The sequence below is a fragment of the Penicillium riverlandense genome (assembly GCF_028828495.1).
Source record: "Penicillium riverlandense strain IBT 135883 chromosome Unknown utg000007l_segment0_segment0, whole genome shotgun sequence".
NCBI lineage: Eukaryota > Fungi > Ascomycota > Eurotiomycetes > Eurotiales > Aspergillaceae > Penicillium > Penicillium riverlandense.
The window spans coordinates 753,284-775,143 of NW_026643198.1; the positions used below are offsets into that span (position 1 = coordinate 753,284).

Below are 21,860 nucleotides of genomic sequence, written 5' to 3' on the forward strand. Positions count from 1 at the left end.
TGAGTGGAGAGCTCACTACTTTACTTTACAACAGCATAACAAGAAAGTCAAACCGCAACTACTCTCGTTGCAACGTGGCAATAGAGCCCTCACGTAGACAAGATCTTTTTTTTTTCTGCGGACGCGCACGTACAAGCACGGTGACTAGTTCTCGTTTTCTCACTACATTCGTTTCAGGGCAGACTAGACGTATATTCGTTTGCTTATAGGAGATCATGGTCCCGATTATAAGTGTGCAATACGCTCGGAACTTGGCCATCCCGAGGGCATACGTGGCGGATCCCGCTATCGGGTGCCGCAGTAACCGGTGTTGGTCTGATGCAGCGCCAAGGCCACCATAAATAGTTCCAAGGCTCAACAACGCGACGACCGATTTGTTAAATAGTTAATATGTCCCGCTCGATCATCCGCGTGGAATCTATTTGACCTTGGCTGGCAGGGCTAGCTCTCCGCAGACAATATGGCTACTGCTTGCGATAACGAGGCACCTGATTGCCCTAAACATATAATCACCCCGCTCTCCGGCCAACAAACTGGAAACAATGAGAAGATAACCATTAAACTCGATGGCGTTGCAAAGACTCTTCTTATACCTCTTATTGCTCGCGTCTATGACAATAACCTCCCTGAGCCCATTCTCGGCGATCCATACGCCAAAGATGTCTTGGAGAAAATCGAGGTTGACGTTGATGCGATGTCTCTGACACCCTTTAAAAACGGCGGCATTGCCTTGAGGACAAGCCAAATGGATCGATGGGCAGCGGCATTCCTCAAGAATAACGCCAACGCGACTGTTCTCCATTTGGCGTGCGGTTTTGATAGCCGTATGCAACGGGTCGAATGGGGCGAGAGAACTCGATGGAGCGATATTGACTTACCAGAAGTCATTGAGCTTCGAAAGAAAATCCAGCCCCTGTCCTTACCTGGGCGAGACTATTCTCTTATTGGCGTTGACGTTCTTGATGAGAACTGGATGCAAGATATTGGTGAAGTTTCCGGGCCCGTGCTAGTTATAATGGAAGGATTGCTGGCCTATCTACCGGAGAAAGATGCGAGAGGGCTTTTGCAACGGATCTCCCAGACATTTTCAGAAGGGGAAATGTTGTTCGAGAGTGTGAGCTCTGCCACGCTAAAATGGCTCAATCGACCAGAATCACTGAAAGCTGTGAGCGAGACTGGGACCCAATTCCAATCCTCCATTGACGACCCGATGGCCTTGGAAGATCTTCATCCACATCTCAAATTGGCTGAGTCTGTTCCTGTTGTACAGTTACCAGGCACCGAAAAGCTTCCTCTTGTCGGTCGCATGCTCATGTATTTTACTTCGTGGTTTCCAAGTGGACGTGATTCAGCGAGACTCTTGCGCTTCCGATTTGGAGAGGCAAAGTCGCTCGGAGTACTGCAATAAATGCAGTCGTTGCCGTCTGTGGTGCAGAAGAGGGTGCACCCTCACGGCCCCGTATGACACAAGCGCTCCGCCGATACTGCCGATATGCCGCCAGCTGCTCCCATGCCCAGAAGGCAGAAGGCAGTTTCTTCAGATGCAGAAGACGATGCCTTTTCTCACGCCATCGCTTCGGTTTGCGTCAAATCTCCAAAAGAGAGACCAACAATTTGCTTTATCTGCCTTGGAAATCCAATGTTGCCGGAAAGTGAACGACTGCGGAAGTTCAAGAACTCTGGGTCTCTCAGCCGACACTTCGTGAACAAACATATGAAACTATATTCGAACGATGAGTAATGTGAGTGCACTATTTGTGGAGAAAACTAAAGTCCAAATCAGCACTACTGAACCATGCGCAAAGGGTGCATGGAACTGTTTCTTGCTCACCTCTACCAGTTCTTGGCCTGCCCTTGCCATGAACACCAAGGCTATGTTGCTTTTCAATTATTAATATCTAGGCCTTCGAAGGCCAGGTACGCGATATGTTTCTTCTGTTGAGAGTTGATAGCTTTGGTCTTACATTCATCTACTCGCTTTTGATACTCCTATCCATAATCTTCGAAGGATCGATTCCACTTTGTAGAGCAGTTCTTCATTTTGGCTGCAAATGCAAATGTAAATTAAAAAAATTTAGCTTTTTTGGATCAAGTATCATCTGTGACCGTCGTGACAAAAGGCTGCTTTATCAACATGTTTGTTACCACATGCTGCATTATGTGACTTTTTTGTTTTTAAGGCTGCCTCTCCTCCTTCCTCTGTTTCTTCCTCTTCCATCCCATATTCAGTATGCTCGTTGATGCTACCTAGCTACCAACTTCTCCCAGTGGCAGTGGCAAAGCGTCAGAGAACTGCTCAGATGTAGTTCAGTGCCAGATTTTTTTCGAAATATTGCGTATTAAACCAAGGGATATCTTTCCCTGTGGACCAGGAGCACTTTGATTTGATTTTTTAATAGCACAGAAATCCCTCCATTCCCAGAACCTTAATGCATCCGGGGCACCGGTGGGATCCTTCCACTGTTCGCGCGAAGGATAGGGTGATTGGTCAAATCTCAGCCGATATAGGTATTTTGGAGCAACCCCGCGTCTCTTTTTTATTTTTGCATCATCGAAGGTGTGAAAAGATCCTTCCTCAATGGTGAGAATGTAATTTCGAGGCGTAAAGGCTTCATCGGTAAGCAGGGCCTCATTCATTAAGTATTCCTCTGTTTCAACACATCCCAATTTCGGAGGGCGATATTTTGTGAGACAGATTTCGAGCTTCAACTGTCCTAAATTTTGGGGATATGAACGATGTTTGCTGCTGTTGACAGTTTGGCTCAGTAGCTCTTGGTTCTGAGGTACCCACTTGAGCTCGGCGACGATAAACAGACAAAATTCGCGACGGGCGACAAGCTACTGTTTTGTTAAAGATCTGACGATGGTTTGGTTATATATCAGCTTACCAAGCCTGTACCGTTCTGGTGAAAGATAATATGGCTTTCATTATCTGAGTCCCACCACCAGGTCTCACCACATAGAATGGAAATCAAGGTCACGTCTGAGAGCCGTTCAGGAACTGCCATATTGGTGATCGCATAGGGCTGAGATAATAAGTTGCAATGGAGAAAGAGAAGGTAAGAATAAGGATTGATTGTAAGATGTTGACTGCTGACGATGACAAGGAATGGCGATGAAGGCCCTGGCAGGGGCTGGATTTTATTGGACCTCCAATTATGTCATAAAATTTTCACACGAGGAAACAAAGTGTACAGCGTATGTACATCACACCTGTGTCGCTCAACGCAGAGACTTCTGCATATGCCCTTCGCTGCACACCTTCAAGAGTAGTTTTTATACGCAACTAGCAATATCAGTCAGGTCACCATCGTCATTGGCTTCCAACCTTGGTCCCCGGCCTTGGCCCCGAACATAGGTCCGCGGCCTTGGCCCTACTTGGCCCTCCTTGGCCCCCCTTGGCCCCCCTTGGCCCCCCCTTGGCCTCCAGCTTTGGTCCCCAGCTTTGGCCGCTAGCCTAGGTCTTGGAACCCGACTTTAGGCCCGACCACCAGCGCTCAGGTCTTATAGACAACCTTAGCCATAAAGCCTCACACTTATATTAACCAGTCATTGTATACCAAGTGCTGGAAAGACATATTAATATTCTCCCACGAATTATGTGATAAACTGGTTGAAAGACGATATCATGAAACACCATCATGCTAGATTAGTAGGGACTATGTGGACTAACTGGGGCCAAAAGATCCCTTAGCAGAATATTTCTACAGTCGTGTACAGTGTAAACAAGAGATAAATATGGAAACAATGGCAATTTAATGGGGACTAAGCCACATGATTGATGTAAAAAGTACTTGCTGTGGCCATTATCCGCGACATCACCCATCTTTCCTTCCCGGAGCCTACACTTCCGGGCTTTCTTTCAAAAATTTTTGTTTTCATCAATCGTCAAGATGACTATTATATGGAAAACGCTCCTGCTAGCCATTTTTCTTGGATTAGTGGGAGCTGCACCTACTCAAAATATCATTATCGGGTACAGGACCGTTAGCAAAGTAAGAAGAGAACACCCGACTTCATACTTCTAGAGCCTTTTACTTCAGGTCAGGTGGGATATAATATTGATTCCCAGGAACTTAGGATCAAGCCGATATATATAACGATGCCGGAACACTTGTTTGGTCAGGGTCAAGGGGAGGCGCGCAACTTGGTGCAGGTGCATATCTTACACCTAACCCGGGAGGTTGGCCAGGGCGTGATGGGGATTGGTATTAAGCTCTGTGAAACACATGCATACTGGTATAGCCCGACTAATGATTTTTCTTTTTCCAATTCAAGGTACTGTGTCGTCTTTGCAGAGAAGCCTGCTTTTGACAAAGTCGCTAAAGCCTGGGTCCCCGAATTCGACAGTTGCGATAACAAGGTATGGTTTAATATGGATGAGGAAGTTATCGACGACGCAATCGAGTCCGTCGGAGCACCGCAGCCAGGCAAAACCATTCGGCTTTCCACGGTCTTTGGTCGTCAATACCAGCACATAAAGCAGGTAGTGGTTCCCCCAGAACTGATGGGCTCAAAGCCACCGAGAAAAGGCCCTCTGGGTATTACTGCCCATTGCTACGACTCCTTAGACAAACTCCCGACATATGTTGCGGACATTAATAACTGGCCTAACACTTTTGGCACACCGCAATAATTCGTCGTCGGGTGGCACGATCTGATATCCTTCATGGCATTACAGACACTTCCCCTTCATGGGCATGTTCCGCCGTATTTGCTTCTTTGTTTACGGGTATAAAAGGCTATGTTCCTTCCTTTTGTACTTCTCATGTTTAGTATGCTCGTCGCTACTACCTAGCTAGTGGAAAACCGAGGTCCCTCCTGGTTTGAGCCATTGATATCGGTTGGACTTGAGAATATCCCGTCAATGGGTATGGATTGGGACTGCGGCAGGGCGTACAATGGCATAGCAAAAGATTATAGTCTCTAACCGGCACTTACAAAACTCTACATACGAGGGTCCGCCACCCATATGATAAGACGCGAGGGCTGGTTTTATTTCTTACACGATTTGACGGGCCAGTCTAGACTGAGTAAACAATTCCCTTACATTGATCGCAGCACTGTATGATCAGCCCTGACACTTCGGTCGTGGGAGCCTTTCGCTCGGAGGACATTGTCTAGTTTTTTCCTCCCAGGCCACCTCCCAATGCCAATAGGCGCTCAGGGCCAGAACTATTTACACTTGTTATGCTTATAAGGTATTAGTCATTCGATCCTCACTATCCTAGAATTTTCTGACATCCTGGTGGTTGGAATAATAAGGTAGAAGGGAGGGGGGCGAGGGTTATCATTAGACTGAAATATGATTAGACTGTGGAAGGCCCTCACCACTCTCGCTGGTGAGGGCGTGACATCTCGAGGCGGGTATCGTCAATTGCGCCATCACTCCGGGAATTTACTGACAAAGATGAATCAGGCAACGCACGCTCGAGGAATTAGACTATATATTGGTGTGCCTGTACACCGGCATGTGAAGTACAGGATGGGGATTGGCTGCCTGAGTTTGTGAAGCGGTATGTTCTGTTGCAGCGGTCCGCGAAGTTGGAGCTGTTGTACCGGCTGGAAGGACTGTAGAGAGTTACGGAATTGAGTCAAGTCGTTTTGGGGCAGTCTATGGAGGCTCAGTGTGGTTTTCAATGAGTCTAGCCTTCTACGCCATGTGGCGTTGCTATAATATTCCAAAGACATCTATGGTCAAGCCCGGCGGGTTTAGCCCTAAAGACGGACGGGCGGGTTTAAGACTTTTGACCCCTGTCCGTACCTAGTCTGGACATGGTTAGCCTGAATCAAACATCGACGCCACCGGGACCTAGCAGCTCTCCTTCAACCTCAGCATAATCGAAGGTGTCTACCTCATTTCGACAATATTCAATCAATGACCACGGGCCGAGGTCCAAAATGAACACACGATCAATTCACTGGGGAATCTCGCGATTAATCAGCCCTTGTGGGTTTCCTGCGGGGCCACAATAACACGCCGCCGAAAAAGATATACTCGCCCCCAAGTCGGAGTGGCCCCCGTGCCGACCAATCAATCGGGGGAGCGTACCACCAAACCATACTCGTATGCTTATGCGACACAAACATGCAATGGCGCAAGATGCAACGCCGCCAGGCAGCCAGCACAAAATACCCGCCATTATGCGACAGATACCTGAAACGAGTGAGACACCAAGTGGGTAATCCGGGCTACCCGGGTGCCGGGATCGCGTCGGATGCGGAGAAGACAAGCTTTTGCTTGGCTGTCCATGGGTGTTTTCGTCATGGGTCGACGTTGTATTCGTCCGGTGGCCGCCGGGCACATGGACGGCTCCACCATCGGTGTGGTTTGATTAACCAAATGGAACACAATTCCCCTGACACATATTATTACTGCCTCCCTCTCCACGCCCCCTGTCTTTTGGTCTTCTCTTTCCCTCTTTTTTTGTGTTTGTTCACTCGCTTGCCTTGATATTCTCCCCGGATCTGCACTCCGCTTCTTTTTTTTTTCTTTCTGCAGCAATGGCGGGCAATATCTCGGCGGCGAACCTCGGCGGCGTGGCGGATGCCCGACTGGGCGAGGAAGCCGATATCATCGGCACCTCGAAGGAATATGTCCCAGAAGATCGGCTTCACCAGATCCCGCCTCCCGTACTGGACGGCCATCAGTCGATCTACGTGGATTCTAGTATCATGTTCGAGGAGTATCGTTTCTGGGCCCAGCGGTCGCGTGAGGTGGAGAAGCACATTCGCACCGATAATGCCGGTTTTGCGCAGCTGGGCAAACTGATGCTGGGCCAGAAGCCCAACCCGGAAATAGATACAGTGGCCCAAGATCCGGCTCCAACTGAGTCGGAAAAAAAGTCGAATCCCACTCCTGCGAACGCGCCTGCTGGCAGCGACACGGATGTCGAGACAGACGGCCATGGTGTTACCGAGTCCGAGTGGGAACAGGCGCAGAGAGCGTCCCGCACGGCAACCTGGGGCTCGATCTTCTACCTGATCACCACGGATATCTTGGGGCCGACCAATGTCCCCTGGGCAATCAGTCAGATGGGTTACGGGCCCGGATTCGCCCTGTACACCGTATTCGGCATCCTGGCCTGCTACTCGGGTCTACAACTGTGGAAGATCTACACCGGCCTGGACTCGACGCGCTTCCCCATGCGCAACTACGGTGACCTTGCCTTCCGGGTGTACGGTCACTGGGCCCGCATCCTGGTCAACGTCCTCCAGAGCTTCCAATTTTTCCTCAACGTCACCCTTCTGATCGTGAGCAACGGCCAGGGTCTGGCGCAGATGGCGCAAGGCAAGAGCGGCAATGGATACCTCTGCTTCATCGTTGCCGAGGTCATCTTCATGCTGATCGGCTTCCTGCTGGGCCAGATCCGCACGCTGCAGCGGCTGTCGTGGCTGGCCAACGTCGCCATCTGGCTCAACGTCGTCGTCATCATAATGACCATGGTCGTCGTGCATCAGTATCCGCCGAACTACGAGGCCGTCCAATCCTCCTACCAAATCCCCAAGGGCCCGATCGAGACCTCCGCCAACTGGCCCGCCCACACGACGCTCTATGACCGGGTCAATGGCTTGATGAATTGCGTATTCGCCTATGGTGGTGCGACGCTGTTCAACGAGCTCATGTCCGAGATGCGCCGGCCCATGGACTTCTGGAAGGGATTTATCTGCGCTGAGATCTTTATCTATGCGTGCTACCTGATCAACGGCATGGTTGTCTACAGTGCCCAGGGCCAGTTCACCTACAACCCATCTTACCAGGGTAAGACTCCGTCACAATCATTCTCTTCCATCTGTTTCTGACTAAAGAATACAGGCATCCCGCATTCAGCCTACGCCTTCCAGACCCTAGGTAACGCTATTTCCTTCATTACTGGCGCCATCGCCGCCCTGCTATATGGCAACATCGGCATCAAGATCTTCTACTCGGCCGTCCTCCGCGACGTCTTCCACCTCCCTCCACTGGACCACCGCCTCGGCAAATGGCTCTGGGTTGCCCTGGTACCCATCTACTGGGTCCTTGCCTGGGTTGTAGCAGCCGCCATCCCCCAAATCAGCAACCTCACCTCCTTCGTCGGCGCTGCCTGCATCCTCCAGTTCTCCTACACCTTCCCCCCACTCCTGCGCGTCGGCTACAGCGTGCAGAACGACGCCATTCTGCCCGGCGAGGTTTTCGATCCGCACACGGGCCAGGCTCTGCGCGTTGACTCGGGCTGGAAGCGCTGGGCGAGAGGGTTCAAGAAGCAGTTTGCTCTCAACTCCTTTGATGTCATTTACTTCCTGGCTGCGCTGGGAACGGCGGGTCTGGGTATTTGGGCGTCGGTTATTGGTATGCATGAGGACTTTGCTGGGTCCGCTCTGACGCCTTTTACTTGCAAGAATCCGGCGTCTTAAGTCGGGTTTGCGTTGGACGTGTCATTATGGGTGCTGATATGTATAAAAGATGCGGCAGGGCCGTGCAAAGAGATGAGGATCGTTGTATATATCTATTTTATTTGGTTTCTGTACAGTGTAAGAACGATTGGTCCTATTCTGCGTATACAAACACGGCTACATGTATTCGATGAAACGAAGATAGACTTGCTCTGTTTGCCTAACTTCGTCTAATGATTATGCCTCGGCTCCTCCCACTTCTGCGCCACGCGCTGATACTTAACCGCGTCGCGGAACACCATACCCTCACTCAACTGGTCCGTCTCACGGCGGAAGATCTCCTGCCAGGGCGTCTGGTTCTCCGGCACAGCAAAACCACCATTCTTTTGGAGTTCCGCACGACGACGGGCGAGTTCCTCCTCGTCAATGAGGATATCGACGCGGCGCTTCGTCAAATCCACGCGCAGTCTGTCTCCATCGCGCAGCAGGGCAAGGTTCCCACCGGCGGCTGCCTCGGGACTGGCGTTTAGAATTGACGGTGAGCCTGACGTGCCGGATTGGCGACCGTCGCCGATGCAGGGGAGTGAGGCGACGCCCTGGCGTAGGAGGCGTCCCGGTGGGTGCATGTTGACCACCTCTGCGGCGCCGGGGTAGCCCAGCGGGCCAGCGCCGCGCATGACCAGGATGGTTGAGTCGTCGATAGGTGTGGCGGGGTCGTCTAGGCGGCGGTGGTAGTCCTCTGGCCCGTCGAATACAGCAACGGAGCCTTCAAAGGCGTTCGGATCAGATGGGTTCTCGAGGAACTTCTTGCGGAAATCCGGAGAGATCACGCATGTCTTCATGATCGCCGAGTTGAACAGGCTGCCCTGCAGATGCACAAACCCAGCATCCGCCATCAGCGGGTTATTATATTCCTTGATAACATCACGGTTCCACGTCTGCTTCCCGCGCACATTCGCCTCCACCGTCTGACCGTTGCAGGTCAATGCATTGGCATTTAGCTTGCCGGCCTCGAGCAGCTCCGCCATGATAGCAGGCAGACCGCCGGAGCGGTAGTACTCCTCGCCCAGAAATTCGCCAGCGGGCTGCATGTTAAGCAGAAGCGGGATCTGGAATCCAAGCTGGTCCCAGTCGTTGAGCGAGATCGGCACGCCCATGTGCTTGGCAATGGCGTTGATATGGATGGGCGCATTCGTGCTGCCGCCGATGGCGGTATTGGCGACAATGGCATTCTCGAAGGCCGCACGGGTCATGATATCACTCGGTTTGCGGTCGGCGTGCACCATCTCGACGATTCGCTCGCCGGTCACATAGGCGCATTGGGCTCGCTCGCGGTACGGCGCGGGAATAGCGGCCGAGCCGGGGAGGGCCATGCCCAGGGCTTCGGCGAGGGCATTCATGGTGGACGCTGTGCCCATTGTATTGCAGTGTCCCACGGAGGGTGCGCCCTTGGCCACATAGTCCATGAACTCCTGGCGGTCAATCTCGCCCGTCGCATACTTTTCTCTCCCCTTCCACATCACCATGCCGGAGCCTGCCCGGTCATTGCCAAGGTAGCCGTTGATCATCGGGCCGACATTGAGACAGATTGCGGGAATATTCTGTTGGAGAAGGTGTCAGTGTAAGGTCTAGACCAGAAAGCAAAAATCCCCAACGCACCACAGTAGCAGCCGCCATCAACGCCGCCGGCGTCGTCTTGTCACAACCCGTCAAAAGCACCACGCCATCCAACGGGTACGCGTGCAAAATCTCTACCAAGCCCAAGTACGCCAGATTGCGATCCAGACAAGCCGTCGGTCTCCGCGAAGTCTCCTGGATAGGATGTGTCGGGAACTCAAACGCGATACCACCGGCTGAGCGAATACCTTCACGGACACGCTTCGCCAGCTCGAGGTGGTGCCGATTACAAGCCGCAATGTCGGAGCCGGACTGCGCGATGCCGATCACCGGCTTGCCGGACATGAGCTCCTCGCGCGTCATGCCGTAGTTGCAGTAGCGCTCGATGTACAGCGCAGTCATGCCGGGATTATCCTCAATGTTGAACCAGCGCGACGAGCGCAGCTTACGGCCCTTGCGGGGAGGTCGGAGTCCACTTTGAGGGTGGCGAGGGTTTTCTCCAAGTCGTGGGTGCGCTGGCGCAGGGCGAGCAGCTCGCTCTCGCAGTCTTCGATGTTCACCGGCGCGGCCGTGGCGGCAGCGCAGGAACAGCCCTCGCAGGAGGCTTGTTGAGGATTGCACGGCATGATCGTGGAAATTTGTCGAGTGAAGAATTGAGGGGCCGAGCCATGATTAAGAATGAATGAATCAACCCCACGGAGCAACTCCGGGTCGTCGGCATCCCACGCAGTTGTTGAAACTGCGCGATGGTGATTGGGTCGAGAGTGTGGGGGTGCCTTAAGAGTTAGTCGTGGCCCCTTCGCGATCGTTTATTATCATTGACCACGACCAGGTCCTGCAGACGATGGCACCATCCAGGCTGATCATCTTCGACTTCGATGGGACGCTGTTTGACACCCATCGGGCCATTGCCTACAGCATCACCAAGACGTTCGAAGTGCTGCTACCCACGCACTCGCCTCGTGAAACAGAAGTGCAGCGACTAATTGGCAGTGGAATGGGACTCGAAGATACTCTCCAGGCCTTGCATCCCGATTCGAGCACCTTCAACAAAGAAGAATGGGTCTCGACGTACCGCCAGCTCTACGCCAGTGATGGACAACAACTCGTCACGCCGTTTGATGGCGCACAGCATCTGTTGCGGTTTCTACAGAGCCGCAACATCCCCACTGCCATCGTGAGTAATAAAGGCGTTGCCGCAGTCGTAGCGGCTCTCAGCAACGCTGGTCTTGGCGATTGTATACCAGAGGCCTTAATTGTCGGTGACAAAACTCCGGGGGCCACCAGGAAACCGGATCCTGCGAGTTATGTCAATGTGCTCGTTCCGGCTCTCAGAGACAGGGGGCTTCTAGAAGGCATCGATGCATCGGATGTCTTCGTGGTCGGGGATACCGAGGCGGATTTGCAATTTGCATCGAATATCGGTGGTGCGAAATCGGTCTGGTGTCGTTTCGGATATGGTGACGCCCATAATTGCGAGAAGCTGAAGCCAGATGCTACGGTTGACTCGTTGGTGGAAGTGGAACAATTGGTACAAGTGGTAGGCCAGGGGTAACATTCGTCACGTACGATCTCTTGTGAGGTCAAAAAAGGTACAACAGTAAAGATAAAGAGTAGTGGGGGTGGAATTGGCCTGAGTAACATCTAGACTCAGAAGAAAGATACTCCCAACGCCGTCTATGCCATAGAAAAATCACTGAGTCGCGCACTGCGCCGGCTCATCGTCATCCTCGTCCTCGTCCACCCACGCCGACCCGTGGCCATCCTTCGCCCCGAACTCGTTAAGGTCGCCCTGCGGATTGTACTCGACCTCGTCAATCGTTTCCGCCTCGATGGGCTTGTCGGGCTTGGGCAGCAGCTCCTTGAGCTTCTCCAGCATCGCCGGGGTCGGCTTCCACTTCTCGTCGGGGAACTTGATGTTCACCACCAGGTACAGGTCGCCACGGGCATCGCTGCGCTTGTGCGGCATGCCCTCGCCGGGCACCTTGAGAACCTGACCGGGCGACAGGGTCTGGCCAGGCTTCTGGGGGTGGGTGAGCTCAATGCCGCGACCGTCCAGGTGCTTCAACACGACTCGCGAGAACCCGCTCAGGGACTCGGCCAGTGTGATATCGATATCTGCTCTCAGGTCCGATCCGGCCCGGGTAAAGACTGCGTGTTCCTCCTCCACCAGCTTGAAAATGATATCGCCGGGCTCTTGGTCCGGGACCTGATCCGCCTCGCCCTCCAGCACGATCTTCTCTCCTTCCCTGTTCAGGGTCAGTATTTCTGATATAGACGACCGGAAAAGAGAGCCTACCGTGCACCGCGCGGGATGTAGATCTCCAGGATCTTGCGTTCCTCCGCAGTCTTCTTGCCCTTGCACTTCTTGCACTTGTCCTTGGGGCTGAAGAACGAGCCCTGACCGTTGCAGACGGTGCAAGCCACGGTAGACTGAGTCAGGAACTGGCCCATGCGCTGAAGAACCTCCTTGTACCCTTGCCCATCGCACGTCGAGCATTTCTTAGCCGTGGCCTTCTCCTTGCCGCCCTTGCCGTTGCACAGACTGCAGATGACGTTCTTGGTGCTGGCGAACTTGACGGTCTTGCCCTTGTACAGCTCCTCCAGGCTGACCTCATACGCCTGCTCTTCGTTCGGGCTCTTCCGCGGCCGGTTCGCACGTGGCCGTCCTCCGGGCATCCCGCCCATACCTCCCATACCCCCCATCCCGAACATCTGCGCAAGCATCTCGTCCAGATCGGGCGCGCCGCCCATGCCAGGTTCGCCGGACCCGTTGAACGCGGACATACCGTGGGTATCGTAGATGTGGCGCTTTTCGTCGTCGTAGAGAATATCGTACGCCTCCTGCACGGACTTGAACTTCACCTCAGCCTCTTCCCGCTCGGCTTCGGGGACCTTGTCGGGGTGGCTCGCGAGCGCGGCCTGGCAGATATCAGTACTGCAGGGTTTCCCTACGAGGGTCAGTCTTACCTTGCGATATGCCTTGCGAATCTCATCTTTGTTGGCGCCGCGGTGGACCTCTAGGACCTCTGCAGTCGAGTCAGTCAGCCAGTTCAGTGTTTTTGTCTGGGCAGCAACGACGCCATACCATAGAGATCAATCTCGGCTTGAACCACTGTAAGAAACGCATTAGTAAATATGCCCTCGAATCCAGCGGGATCACTTACTGCTTATGATGTGGCTGATGGGACGGGGGCGCAGAGAGGAAGAAGAAGAGGAAGTGTTTGGGGAAGTTTTATTGATGAGAAATTTCCTTCCCGCCGATCCTCCGAGCCTCCGCAAATACTCACTAACAGACCACCCGACGATGCGCCGCCCTTACAGCGGGCTCCTGGCTCGTTCCTGGACCTGCATCCAGTGCAGAACCTGCTCCTCAGCATCCACCGCGGGCGCACAGGTGCGCAAGTCCAAAACCAACCTGCCCGACACGCCTGCGCGCACGCGTTTTGCGCCCTCGCCGACGGGATACCTCCATCTGGGCTCGCTGCGAACAGCGCTATTCAACTATCTGCTGGCCAAGCGCACGGGCGGTCAATTCCTGCTGCGCATTGAAGATACCGATCAGGTTCGTTTGCGCGGTCGCAATCCTCGTGTGGAGGGACGGCGAGCTGATGATGGACGCAGAAACGGACGATCCCCGGCGCTGAACAGAGACTGTACGAGGATTTACAATGGGCTGGGTTACACTGGGACGAAGGTTGGTCGATTTCTGCATATACAGTATCATCCGACTGAGCTAACTTGACTCGTTGGCAGGCCCTATTGTCGGTGGGCCCTACGGTCCATATAGACAGGTGAGCTTCCTGCAGTGTCGGCCGCGAATAATCCTGACTGATGGTTTGCTGGGACATAGTCCGAACGAACAGCTCTATACCGCGAGCATGCTGATGGCTTGATCGCCAATGGCCATGCCTACCGGTGTTTCTGCTCTGCCGAACGGCTCGATTCCTTCGCGCGACACCGCAGTCAAGCTGGTCTAGCTCCGGGCTATGACCGGAAATGCGCAGATATCTCCACCGAAGAGTCCGCGGGACGGGCATCCAAGGGGGAAATACATGTTGTCCGATTAAAGGTGGAGGGATACCCCATGTTCAACGATCTGGTCTACGGCAAGACGGGCCAGAACCGTCTCAACAGCAGCAAGCTAGACCTCATTGATCGAGTGTACGACGACCCTATTCTGCTCAAGTCAGACGGCCATCCCACGTATCATCTGGCCAATGTGGTCGATGATCACTGCATGAAAATCACTCATGTCATCCGCGGCACGGTAAGCATCTCTCTTGGGCATCTTCGTTCATGCTGACTCGGCCAGGAATGGATGCCGTCTACCCCAATGCATGTGGCCTTGTACAATGCGTTTGACTGGACGCCCCCACGATTCGGACATGTCCCTCTCCTGGTCGATAAGACCGGGCAGAAGCTCAGCAAGCGGAACATGGACATCGACCTCTCGTCCTTCAAGGACAAGCAAGGCGTGTTTGCGGCTTCTTTGGTCAACTTTGCCGCACTCTTGGGCTGGTCTCATACTCAGAAATCGGACGTGTTCAGCCTAAAGGAGCTGGAACAGATTGTACGGTCCCCCAAACACGGAAGCAATCCCGCAATCACTGACATCGCATCCAGTTCAACTTGAAAATCACGCGTGGTAACACGGTCGTTGCCTTCGAGAAGCTCTGGTTCTTGCAAAAAGCGCACGCCCAGCGCTTCGCAACGACCGGTGGTGTTGAATTCGAGCAGATGGTGAGCACCGTCTGCTCAGCAGTGGAAAAGAAGCATTCTCTAGAGACCCTGTAAGTCTTCAAGTTCATCTAAGTCCAAAGCACGGGCGTCCTAACATTCCAAACAGAGGCCCGATCCTCCAGGAAAGGACACTGGCAGAGTATATCGCACCGCTGCTCCGCGCCGACGCCAAAACCTACAGCGACGCGCCGACCTTCGTCGAGCGCAACTCGACCTTCTTCACCACCCAACTCTCCCGACCCCCCTACACACCAGCTTCCACATCTCCCACCAACGCCAGTGACACTACACCGGCAGTTCCTATGCAAGCAGTCCACACCGCTGCCGCAGCACTAACCCTCGTCCCGCCCACTCACTGGACCGTCGAAACGCACCGCACCAACATTGCCTCCTATGACGGTTCCGCAGTAGCCAGTTTCTCTGAAGGACAGGGAGAAGCGGACTCCGCCTCGTCAGCAGCAACAAACAAGCTCTTCAAAAAGGAACTCTATCACTACCTTCGCTGGGCGCTCTCGGCATCCGCCCCGGGACCTGGAATTCCCGAGACGATGGCGATTCTCGGCCGCGATGAATCTGTCCGCAGATTGCAGGATGCCAAGGCGTTGACGGCGTCGTTGGTCCCGCCTGTCGGGAGGAGGGTTCCTAAATCTTCTTCTTCCTCTTCGGAGGAGGGTGGGGATCGGAGTTGGATGGGGTCCCTTGCTTCGCGGTGAGCTGCATTGATTGATTGGACTATGAGGAGTGAGTGGTGTATGTATATCATGATGTTACTGTATAGTAGGCTGAGGGTAAAGCCTTGAGGGAAATAATTCTATAGTATTGTTGTATAACTGCTTATATACACCTTGTCAGTTGGCCCTAGTCAAGAACAAATAGTGTCGGCATGTCTATCTCGCTGACTATGATAATGATTAAGGTAGACCATACGTTCATCTATCCAAGTGCAGAGAGAGCTACTGATATCTTAAGCGCCTACGAAGCCAGATCCAATGAATCACTGCATTCACGGAGATAGAATCACCCACAAATCGTCCAACAAGAAGTCGAACCGTACAAAAAAGATAAAATTAACAACATGAAACCAAAAGGCATAGGAAAATGAACAAGACTGAGCCGTAAGCACCGAGCCAAAGAAATTGGAAAAGGAAATGACAAAGGAAGAGAAGAAGAGAAACACCATGCCGAAGGACCCAAGAAAGCGTCCACAAAAGACAATTAGAAAAAGCCCAGGGCTGGATTGTTAACAACAAAGCAAAAGCTGAACAGGCAGCGCTGGACTTGATAAAATCAACAGACGAAGGAAAGAGAGCATGAACAGGCTTGACATGATGGGCTCATAATTTAAACACGAAGAAAGAGATGAAAGGTCGGGCAACTTGGGAAGCATCACACACACGACTGTGCACGTGAAGGAACGCGGAAAGGAGCTCTATCGTAAAGGAACGTCAAGGGTCCATCATGAGCCGTGAGCCGTGCAAAATCTCGGTCGTAGGTTCGTCAAACACCGAAATCGTCGCGTAAGCACAGCCCAATGTCCAAGGCGCCGGGAAGGGGCAGAAAAAAGAAGTGAAGTCCAATCAGCGCCGGATGCATCATGCCAAAATGGGAAATCGATAAAGTCGAAACTACTAGTAAGATTCGAACTCTTCGATCCACTCGTTGTCGCTGCCCGCCACACGCAGGACCTGCCCAGCATGCGGACCATCGGGACTCACACTTCGGATGCCTTTGGCTTTTTTGCCTCCCAGATCCAGGCCATCATCGGGAGCAAACCGCTTGCCGTTGGCGGCTCGGAGCTTGGCATAGTAGACGTCATTTGCGTCCATTTCCGCGTCAGACGCATCATCGAATGTCTCCCAGTTCTCGGACGATGCAGTATTGGCGGATGAAGAACTGGATGGCATGCGTGAGGCCAGCGGAGGAGGTGCGTGCTGCAGGTAAGGGTTCGGCCGCGGGTAGCCTTGCATGGAGGAGTTTAGGGAAAGCGAGGATTGCGAAGAATGGGAGGATTGAGAGAGTCCAGTTGAACGGGAATGAGATAGAGCAGAAGAGCTCATGAAGGAACGCTGGCGGTCATCATAAACGTCCTCAGGGCTGACAGGCCTCACAAAGGCACTGGACATGGAACTATTGCAGCGAGGCGGCTCCGCGTTGTTATAGTTGCCGCGCTCATTGTTTGATTCAACGGTCAGAGCTCGCATCCTTGGTGGCGGCATACGAGGAGGTCCCATCTTTCCATTGACCGTGCTAGACGAGTAGGAGCCTGGCCCAGTGCGACGCTCAGGGGAGTTGTTTCCATGGGGCATATTGCTCAGCGGGGCACGGGCAGGAAGCTTGGAGGGAGACTTTGCTCCTGCAGATCGAGCGCCGGAATAACCGATAGTGTTATGCTTCACAGGTCCACTGCTAGTCGGGGTCTTGGTCGCCGAGCGCGGCGGGGGAGGTCCTCGCATGGAGCCGGCAGTGCCAGGGCGTGAGATAGACTTTGCGCCAGCTAATTTCGTAGTCGACGATGGCGCCGAGGGCGTCTTAGAGCGCCCTTGCGGCCTGGCGGCAGCGGCAGCGGCAGCCAAGGTGTCGAGGTACCGGTCTCCGTGAACCAAGAATGGCCGGCCATATTCATCTTCCCAATGCTCCAGCTCTTTCCGCAGCTCTGCTTCGAGTTTGGGAAGTTCCTTTGCAATCCTCTTGCGCATCTTCTCCTCCCTGAGGAGCTTTCCAGGATCGCGCTTCTCGCCCTTGTTTCCGCGGCCCATGAGACGAGATGCATCCTGGCTCGAGGAGGCCAACGAGTCACGATCCGCCAGGAGACTCCGATGCTTATCAATTAGCTCCAGAGTAGGAGCGCGCTGCTCCTTGAGGGCCTCAAGGCGGTTGATCTCGGCCTCGTGCGCCTCGAGCAGGGCATCGCTGCACACATCGGAGAAAGCAGGAGTGAAATCCAGCATCTCCTCCTCGGAGAAGTAAAGGCTGTCCCAAAGCTCCTGGAGACGGCAGCGAGCATCTTCCACAAAGAGATGCATATTCTGTCTCTTCAGCTCGTTCAACCGGGCAAGCTCCTCCTCAAACTCGTTGATGGTACGGAGTCCACAGCCGCGGTTGGCAGAAAGAAACGCCTTGCGGTCCGCTTCTTCCACTCCAAACCGCTCCCAGAGGCTTTCCACTGAGGTTCTGAGTTCTTTGATCTTGCGCTCGCGACCCTTCTTCTCCTCAATCAGCTTGTCGCGCTTGCCCATCAGGTTGGCAATGTCGTTCTCGTGCAGGCCCAGCTGCTCAGGAGATTCACGGTAAAACTTGACAATGTTGGAGTCCGTCTGGACTTGAGGGGTGCCCAGTTCTGCCCAGAGCTTGATCATCTCCTCGGAGGTGGTTTGGACATGAGACACGCGGCGGTGGTACTCTTCGTACACTCTGGTAAATTCGGAGTCCAGGGCTGTGACATACGAAGGAGAAAGATCAAAGCTGGGGGGAATAGAGGAGCCGGGTGCGGTGGGCGGCAACTCAATAGAAACAAAGGAGGCCTCGAGGTGCGAGGAATAGGATTCGAGGGCATCAACCAGTTCTATTAAAAGTCAGCAAGACAGTTCAAAGAATTTGAGAGATAAACTCACTCTTGACTTGTTCAAAGCGCTCCCGGTGCAACTTGCTCATGGCCTCGCTCTTCTCGCGGAGGAAAGCGATGCAGCGATGGAGCGGATACGTGACGCGCAAATCGTCACGGTTGAGTTCGTAACGGCCATTGGCCCTCTCGTCACCCAGAGAGGCCTCCATCTGCTGAATGGTGGTGATGAGCCGCTGAGCTTCTTGTGTCAACTTCTCCTTCTCACTGTAAACAAACATTGATTAGCACCGCGTAGCTGGGGTTTGGACGTGTTTACCCACTCGTCAACAAGCTTGAGATGGTTATGAAGAGTGTCTGACAGGGCCGAAAACAGCTGTATAGTATAATCAATATCACGGCGACGAGGACCTCTTTCGCGACCGGACAACAACATACCTCTGCCTCACGAGACTCCCGCTCACGGCCAGGGACTCCGATCTCATCAAAAATGCCATGAAGCTGGGACACGATGTTGTTGACCTGAGTGGTCAGGTAACTCGTGTCTACCGCCATTGGAAACACCACCCCTTGGGTGAGGTGACAATCAATCAAGGAATGTTATTTTAACCGGGGCGACAGAGCGCCGGGCAGTCGCAGCGTCGGACAACGGCCGATGGAAGCAAAAGAGAGAGCCCGGTGGGCGGGTGTGTGGGAGGATGTGAACAATGAGGGAGTTGGAAAACGAAAGGCCTGGGTTTCAGCAGGTGGAGAGAGATGATTGTTTATGAGGGGACCAGGAACGACGGGTCATAGTAACGATCGGCCGCTTTTCCCAGATCTCGTGCTCGGCGGGTCGCCCGGGGCAACGGGTTGTGTTCACCGCCTGTTTCTGCCGGTCAGACACACACCGCCCGGGGTTCCCAATGGAGAGAGTAACTAACTCTCCCCCGCTGTCTCCATTTAGTGCTTCCTGAGTATTAATTGCTACGATTCACCTACAACTTCACATTTCCATCAAGGGAAACACAGGCGAGCTCCACCTCGTTTCAAAATGCAGGCTGCCCAGCAGTCCTGGGGTTTGTACTCCCACATCACCACCAGAAACAGCCAGCAAGCTGACCAGCCTTGCCATCATAGAGCTCGAAAATGCGATCACTGTCTTTGATCCGCAACGAGACGCCCTCTACAGATACGACCCAGTAGCACAGCGAGCCCTCGATGCCGAACGGCCATGGGCGAATGACCCATACTATTTCAAGAACGTTCGGATCTCAGCCTCCGCGCTGCTGAAGATGGTGATGCACGCCCGGTCCGGCGGGTCGCTCGAGGTGATGGGTCTCATGCAGGGATACATTCTGCCGAATACATTCGTGGTGACAGATGCCTTCCGGCTACCGGTTGAGGGCACGGAGACTCGCGTGAACGCACAGGACGAGGCCAACGAGTACATGGTGTCATATCTACAGTCATGCCGGGATGCAGGACGCATGGAAAACGCTGTGGGCTGGTACCACAGCCACCCGGGCTACGGGTGCTGGCTGTCCGGGATTGATGTGGCTACGCAGCAGACGCAGCAGATGGGAGGACCCTTCGTGGCGGTGGTGATTGATCCCGAGCGCACGATCTCGGCGGGGCGGGTTGAGATCGGCGCATTTCGCACGTTCCCGCAAGACTTTGTCCCCCCGCGAGAGGCCCACGAGGACGATGAGTACCAGACCATCCCGCTTGGCAAGGCGGAGGACTTTGGCGCCCATGCCAACCAGTACTACTCCCTCGAGGTGTCACATTTCAAGAGCACTCTCGATTCCGAGATTCTTTCCCTTCTCTGGAATAAATATTGGGTTGCGACACTCAGCCAAAGTCCGCTGGTTGCTACTCGCGACTACGGCAGCAAGCAGATGATGGATCTCAGCCAAAAGGTGCGCAAAGCTGCACGGGGGATCGAGAACGGCGGGCCACGCGGCAATAGTGCCTCCGCCAAGGATCAGCAACTCGACAAGGTGGTTCGCGGTGGACAACGGATCGTATCGGAGGAAGTGAAGGGTTTACTCGCCTCTGAGGTGAAGATGAGGCTGTTCCAGGGCATTGGAGATCAAAGCCAGACCGAGGCTTGATCGAGGTGCTACTTGCAGACAGTAACAAAGAAAAGCATAACAAGCAGTAATGAGTAATGCTCAGAAACAAAGACCCAAGTCTCCGCTGGCTGAATTCGGAGACCAAGAAAGAAATATGACAAATGACGATTAAAAAATATCAATATCATCATATTTTGACACATTGCATCACGCAACAGGAGAAGGACCTTCTAGCAAATGAAGTTGCCAGCTAGAGCCTGCACACGAGATGAAACACTAGACAAACTTGCGTGACTTTCTTCCTTTTAGTTACTCGTTCTTCTTGTGGTCGGCATACTATGTAGGGTGACTGACGGTTGCATAGGGAGACACGTACTCACCAGACTCTAGCTATCTGCGATTGGTTCTGCGCCGTATCCAGTAGCCCGCCTATACCGCTTCCACGCGAAGGACGGGGACTCCATGCTCTTGTTTGCGCGGTACTTTGCGAGTAGTGTGAACCTAGGCAGTGTCACCACATAAAAGTCGACGATTGGCCCTCCCCCTATACAAAGACCATCAAGTATGGAAAGCAATGCTGCTCTATATTAAGATTCTATCCAGAATTCACGGGGAATCTCGAATTCAGCTTCTATTGAGTGACACGGAATATGCAATAGTTCCAGGGAGAGATAGGGATGAGAGTATCAGACGGGAAAGAGAACACAATAGATACAACAAAATCGGGAGAACAAAAAGGTATCCTGCTCGCCAAACATGGTGGCAAATCCATCCATCTGAAATGGAAAAAGAAAAAACATCAGTCCCCCAAAGTTCGTGACGGATCATTAATTCACGGACGGCATCGAGGACATATTAACCTTGCGAGATCGGATCGACCGTTCCTCGGGGTTAGAGAACAAGTAGTGTTATGACCGTAAAACACGGTCATAACCGGATGGGAGAAGAAAAGAAAAATATGTACACCGAGAAGAAAGGGATGAGTATGTGCGTGGTGGGTAGGCGGACAAGGCAGAAAAAACAAGGGACCATGGGCCCGACCGATGGGGGCGAAAAGTCTAAGAGGTAGAGATGGCAGAGGAAATAGAAACAGTCAACTCCTAGCAAAAAGAAGGAGTGGGAGGATGCTCTTGGTTTAATGGGTGGTTAGGAGGTGAGGGATTAGCACGATCGAAGACCGGCGAGAGACTTCGGTGGAATCGGGCTCCGGTCGAGAGGGTCGCAGATCAATACGACCCGCCCCACCCAATTTGTGGGGTTGATCAAGGCATTGGACGGCAGAATCCGGGTAAATTCGACAAGTTTGCTCAGAACAAAGTCATGCGTGGAGGGGACCGACGGGGATGCGCAGGCTAGGATGTCTTGGGCACGGTCCACGGGCCGAAAGCCCTTCCCGACTGGTCGAATGAGAGGGCGCCATGATCCTGTCAAGTGGGCGCTGGAGACGGATGGCGGATTTCGATTGGAGACATTTCCGCCATGGCGATTTATCTTGGAGCGAGGCTGCTGAT

General features: G+C 53.3%; 9 protein-coding genes across 9 annotated transcripts; 6 read left to right on the forward strand and 3 right to left on the reverse strand.

Moving 5' to 3' along the window:
• Window positions 1-460: 460 nt before the first annotated feature.
• N7474_007879 (class I SAM-dependent methyltransferase) lies at window positions 461-1,408 on the forward strand (the record flags this gene model as incomplete). Its single annotated transcript, XM_057199289.1, has 1 exon — window positions 461-1,408. The coding sequence occupies one exon, from the start codon at window positions 461-463 to the stop codon at window positions 1,406-1,408; it is 948 nt and encodes a 315-aa protein (XP_057049990.1).
• Window positions 1,409-4,102: 2,694 nt separating this feature from the next.
• Window positions 4,103-4,636, forward strand: N7474_007880 (uncharacterized protein; the record flags this gene model as incomplete). The annotated part of the gene is made up of 1 exon (XM_057199290.1): window positions 4,103-4,636. One exon carries the CDS (start codon window positions 4,103-4,105, stop codon window positions 4,634-4,636), a length of 534 nt encoding a protein of 177 aa, XP_057049991.1.
• Window positions 4,637-6,504: 1,868 nt separating this feature from the next.
• N7474_007881 (uncharacterized protein) lies at window positions 6,505-8,394 on the forward strand (the record flags this gene model as incomplete). Its single annotated transcript, XM_057199291.1, has 2 exons — window positions 6,505-7,762; window positions 7,817-8,394. The coding sequence occupies 2 exons, from the start codon at window positions 6,505-6,507 to the stop codon at window positions 8,392-8,394; spliced, it is 1,836 nt and encodes a 611-aa protein (XP_057049992.1).
• A 209-nt stretch (window positions 8,395-8,603) lies between these two features.
• N7474_007882 (IlvD/Edd family dehydratase) lies at window positions 8,604-10,616 on the reverse strand (the record flags this gene model as incomplete). Its single annotated transcript, XM_057199292.1, has 3 exons — window positions 8,604-9,974; window positions 10,033-10,404; window positions 10,467-10,616. 3 exons carry the CDS (start codon window positions 10,614-10,616, stop codon window positions 8,604-8,606), a joined length of 1,893 nt encoding a protein of 630 aa, XP_057049993.1.
• Window positions 10,617-10,834: 218 nt separating this feature from the next.
• Window positions 10,835-11,545, forward strand: N7474_007883 (HAD family hydrolase; the record flags this gene model as incomplete). The annotated part of the gene is made up of 1 exon (XM_057199293.1): window positions 10,835-11,545. The coding sequence occupies one exon, from the start codon at window positions 10,835-10,837 to the stop codon at window positions 11,543-11,545; it is 711 nt and encodes a 236-aa protein (XP_057049994.1).
• Window positions 11,546-11,683: 138 nt separating this feature from the next.
• On the reverse strand, window positions 11,684-13,081 carry N7474_007884 (putative DnaJ domain protein (Mas5); the record flags this gene model as incomplete). Its single annotated transcript, XM_057199294.1, has 3 exons — window positions 11,684-12,239; window positions 12,290-13,017; window positions 13,079-13,081. The coding sequence occupies 3 exons, from the start codon at window positions 13,079-13,081 to the stop codon at window positions 11,684-11,686; spliced, it is 1,287 nt and encodes a 428-aa protein (XP_057049995.1).
• Window positions 13,082-13,297: 216 nt separating this feature from the next.
• N7474_007885 (glutamate--tRNA ligase MSE1) lies at window positions 13,298-15,446 on the forward strand (the record flags this gene model as incomplete). Its single annotated transcript, XM_057199295.1, has 7 exons — window positions 13,298-13,555; window positions 13,615-13,687; window positions 13,747-13,784; window positions 13,844-14,260; window positions 14,306-14,563; window positions 14,617-14,783; window positions 14,840-15,446. The coding sequence occupies 7 exons, from the start codon at window positions 13,298-13,300 to the stop codon at window positions 15,444-15,446; spliced, it is 1,818 nt and encodes a 605-aa protein (XP_057049996.1).
• Window positions 15,447-16,361: 915 nt separating this feature from the next.
• N7474_007886 (putative microtubule associated protein (Ase1)) lies at window positions 16,362-18,847 on the reverse strand (the record flags this gene model as incomplete). Its single annotated transcript, XM_057199296.1, has 4 exons — window positions 16,362-18,295; window positions 18,345-18,559; window positions 18,616-18,668; window positions 18,731-18,847. 4 exons carry the CDS (start codon window positions 18,845-18,847, stop codon window positions 16,362-16,364), a joined length of 2,319 nt encoding a protein of 772 aa, XP_057049997.1.
• A 478-nt stretch (window positions 18,848-19,325) lies between these two features.
• Window positions 19,326-20,388, forward strand: N7474_007887 (Mov34/MPN/PAD-1 family protein; the record flags this gene model as incomplete). Its single annotated transcript, XM_057199297.1, has 2 exons — window positions 19,326-19,350; window positions 19,412-20,388. 2 exons carry the CDS (start codon window positions 19,326-19,328, stop codon window positions 20,386-20,388), a joined length of 1,002 nt encoding a protein of 333 aa, XP_057049998.1.
• Window positions 20,389-21,860: the final 1,472 nt, after the last annotated feature.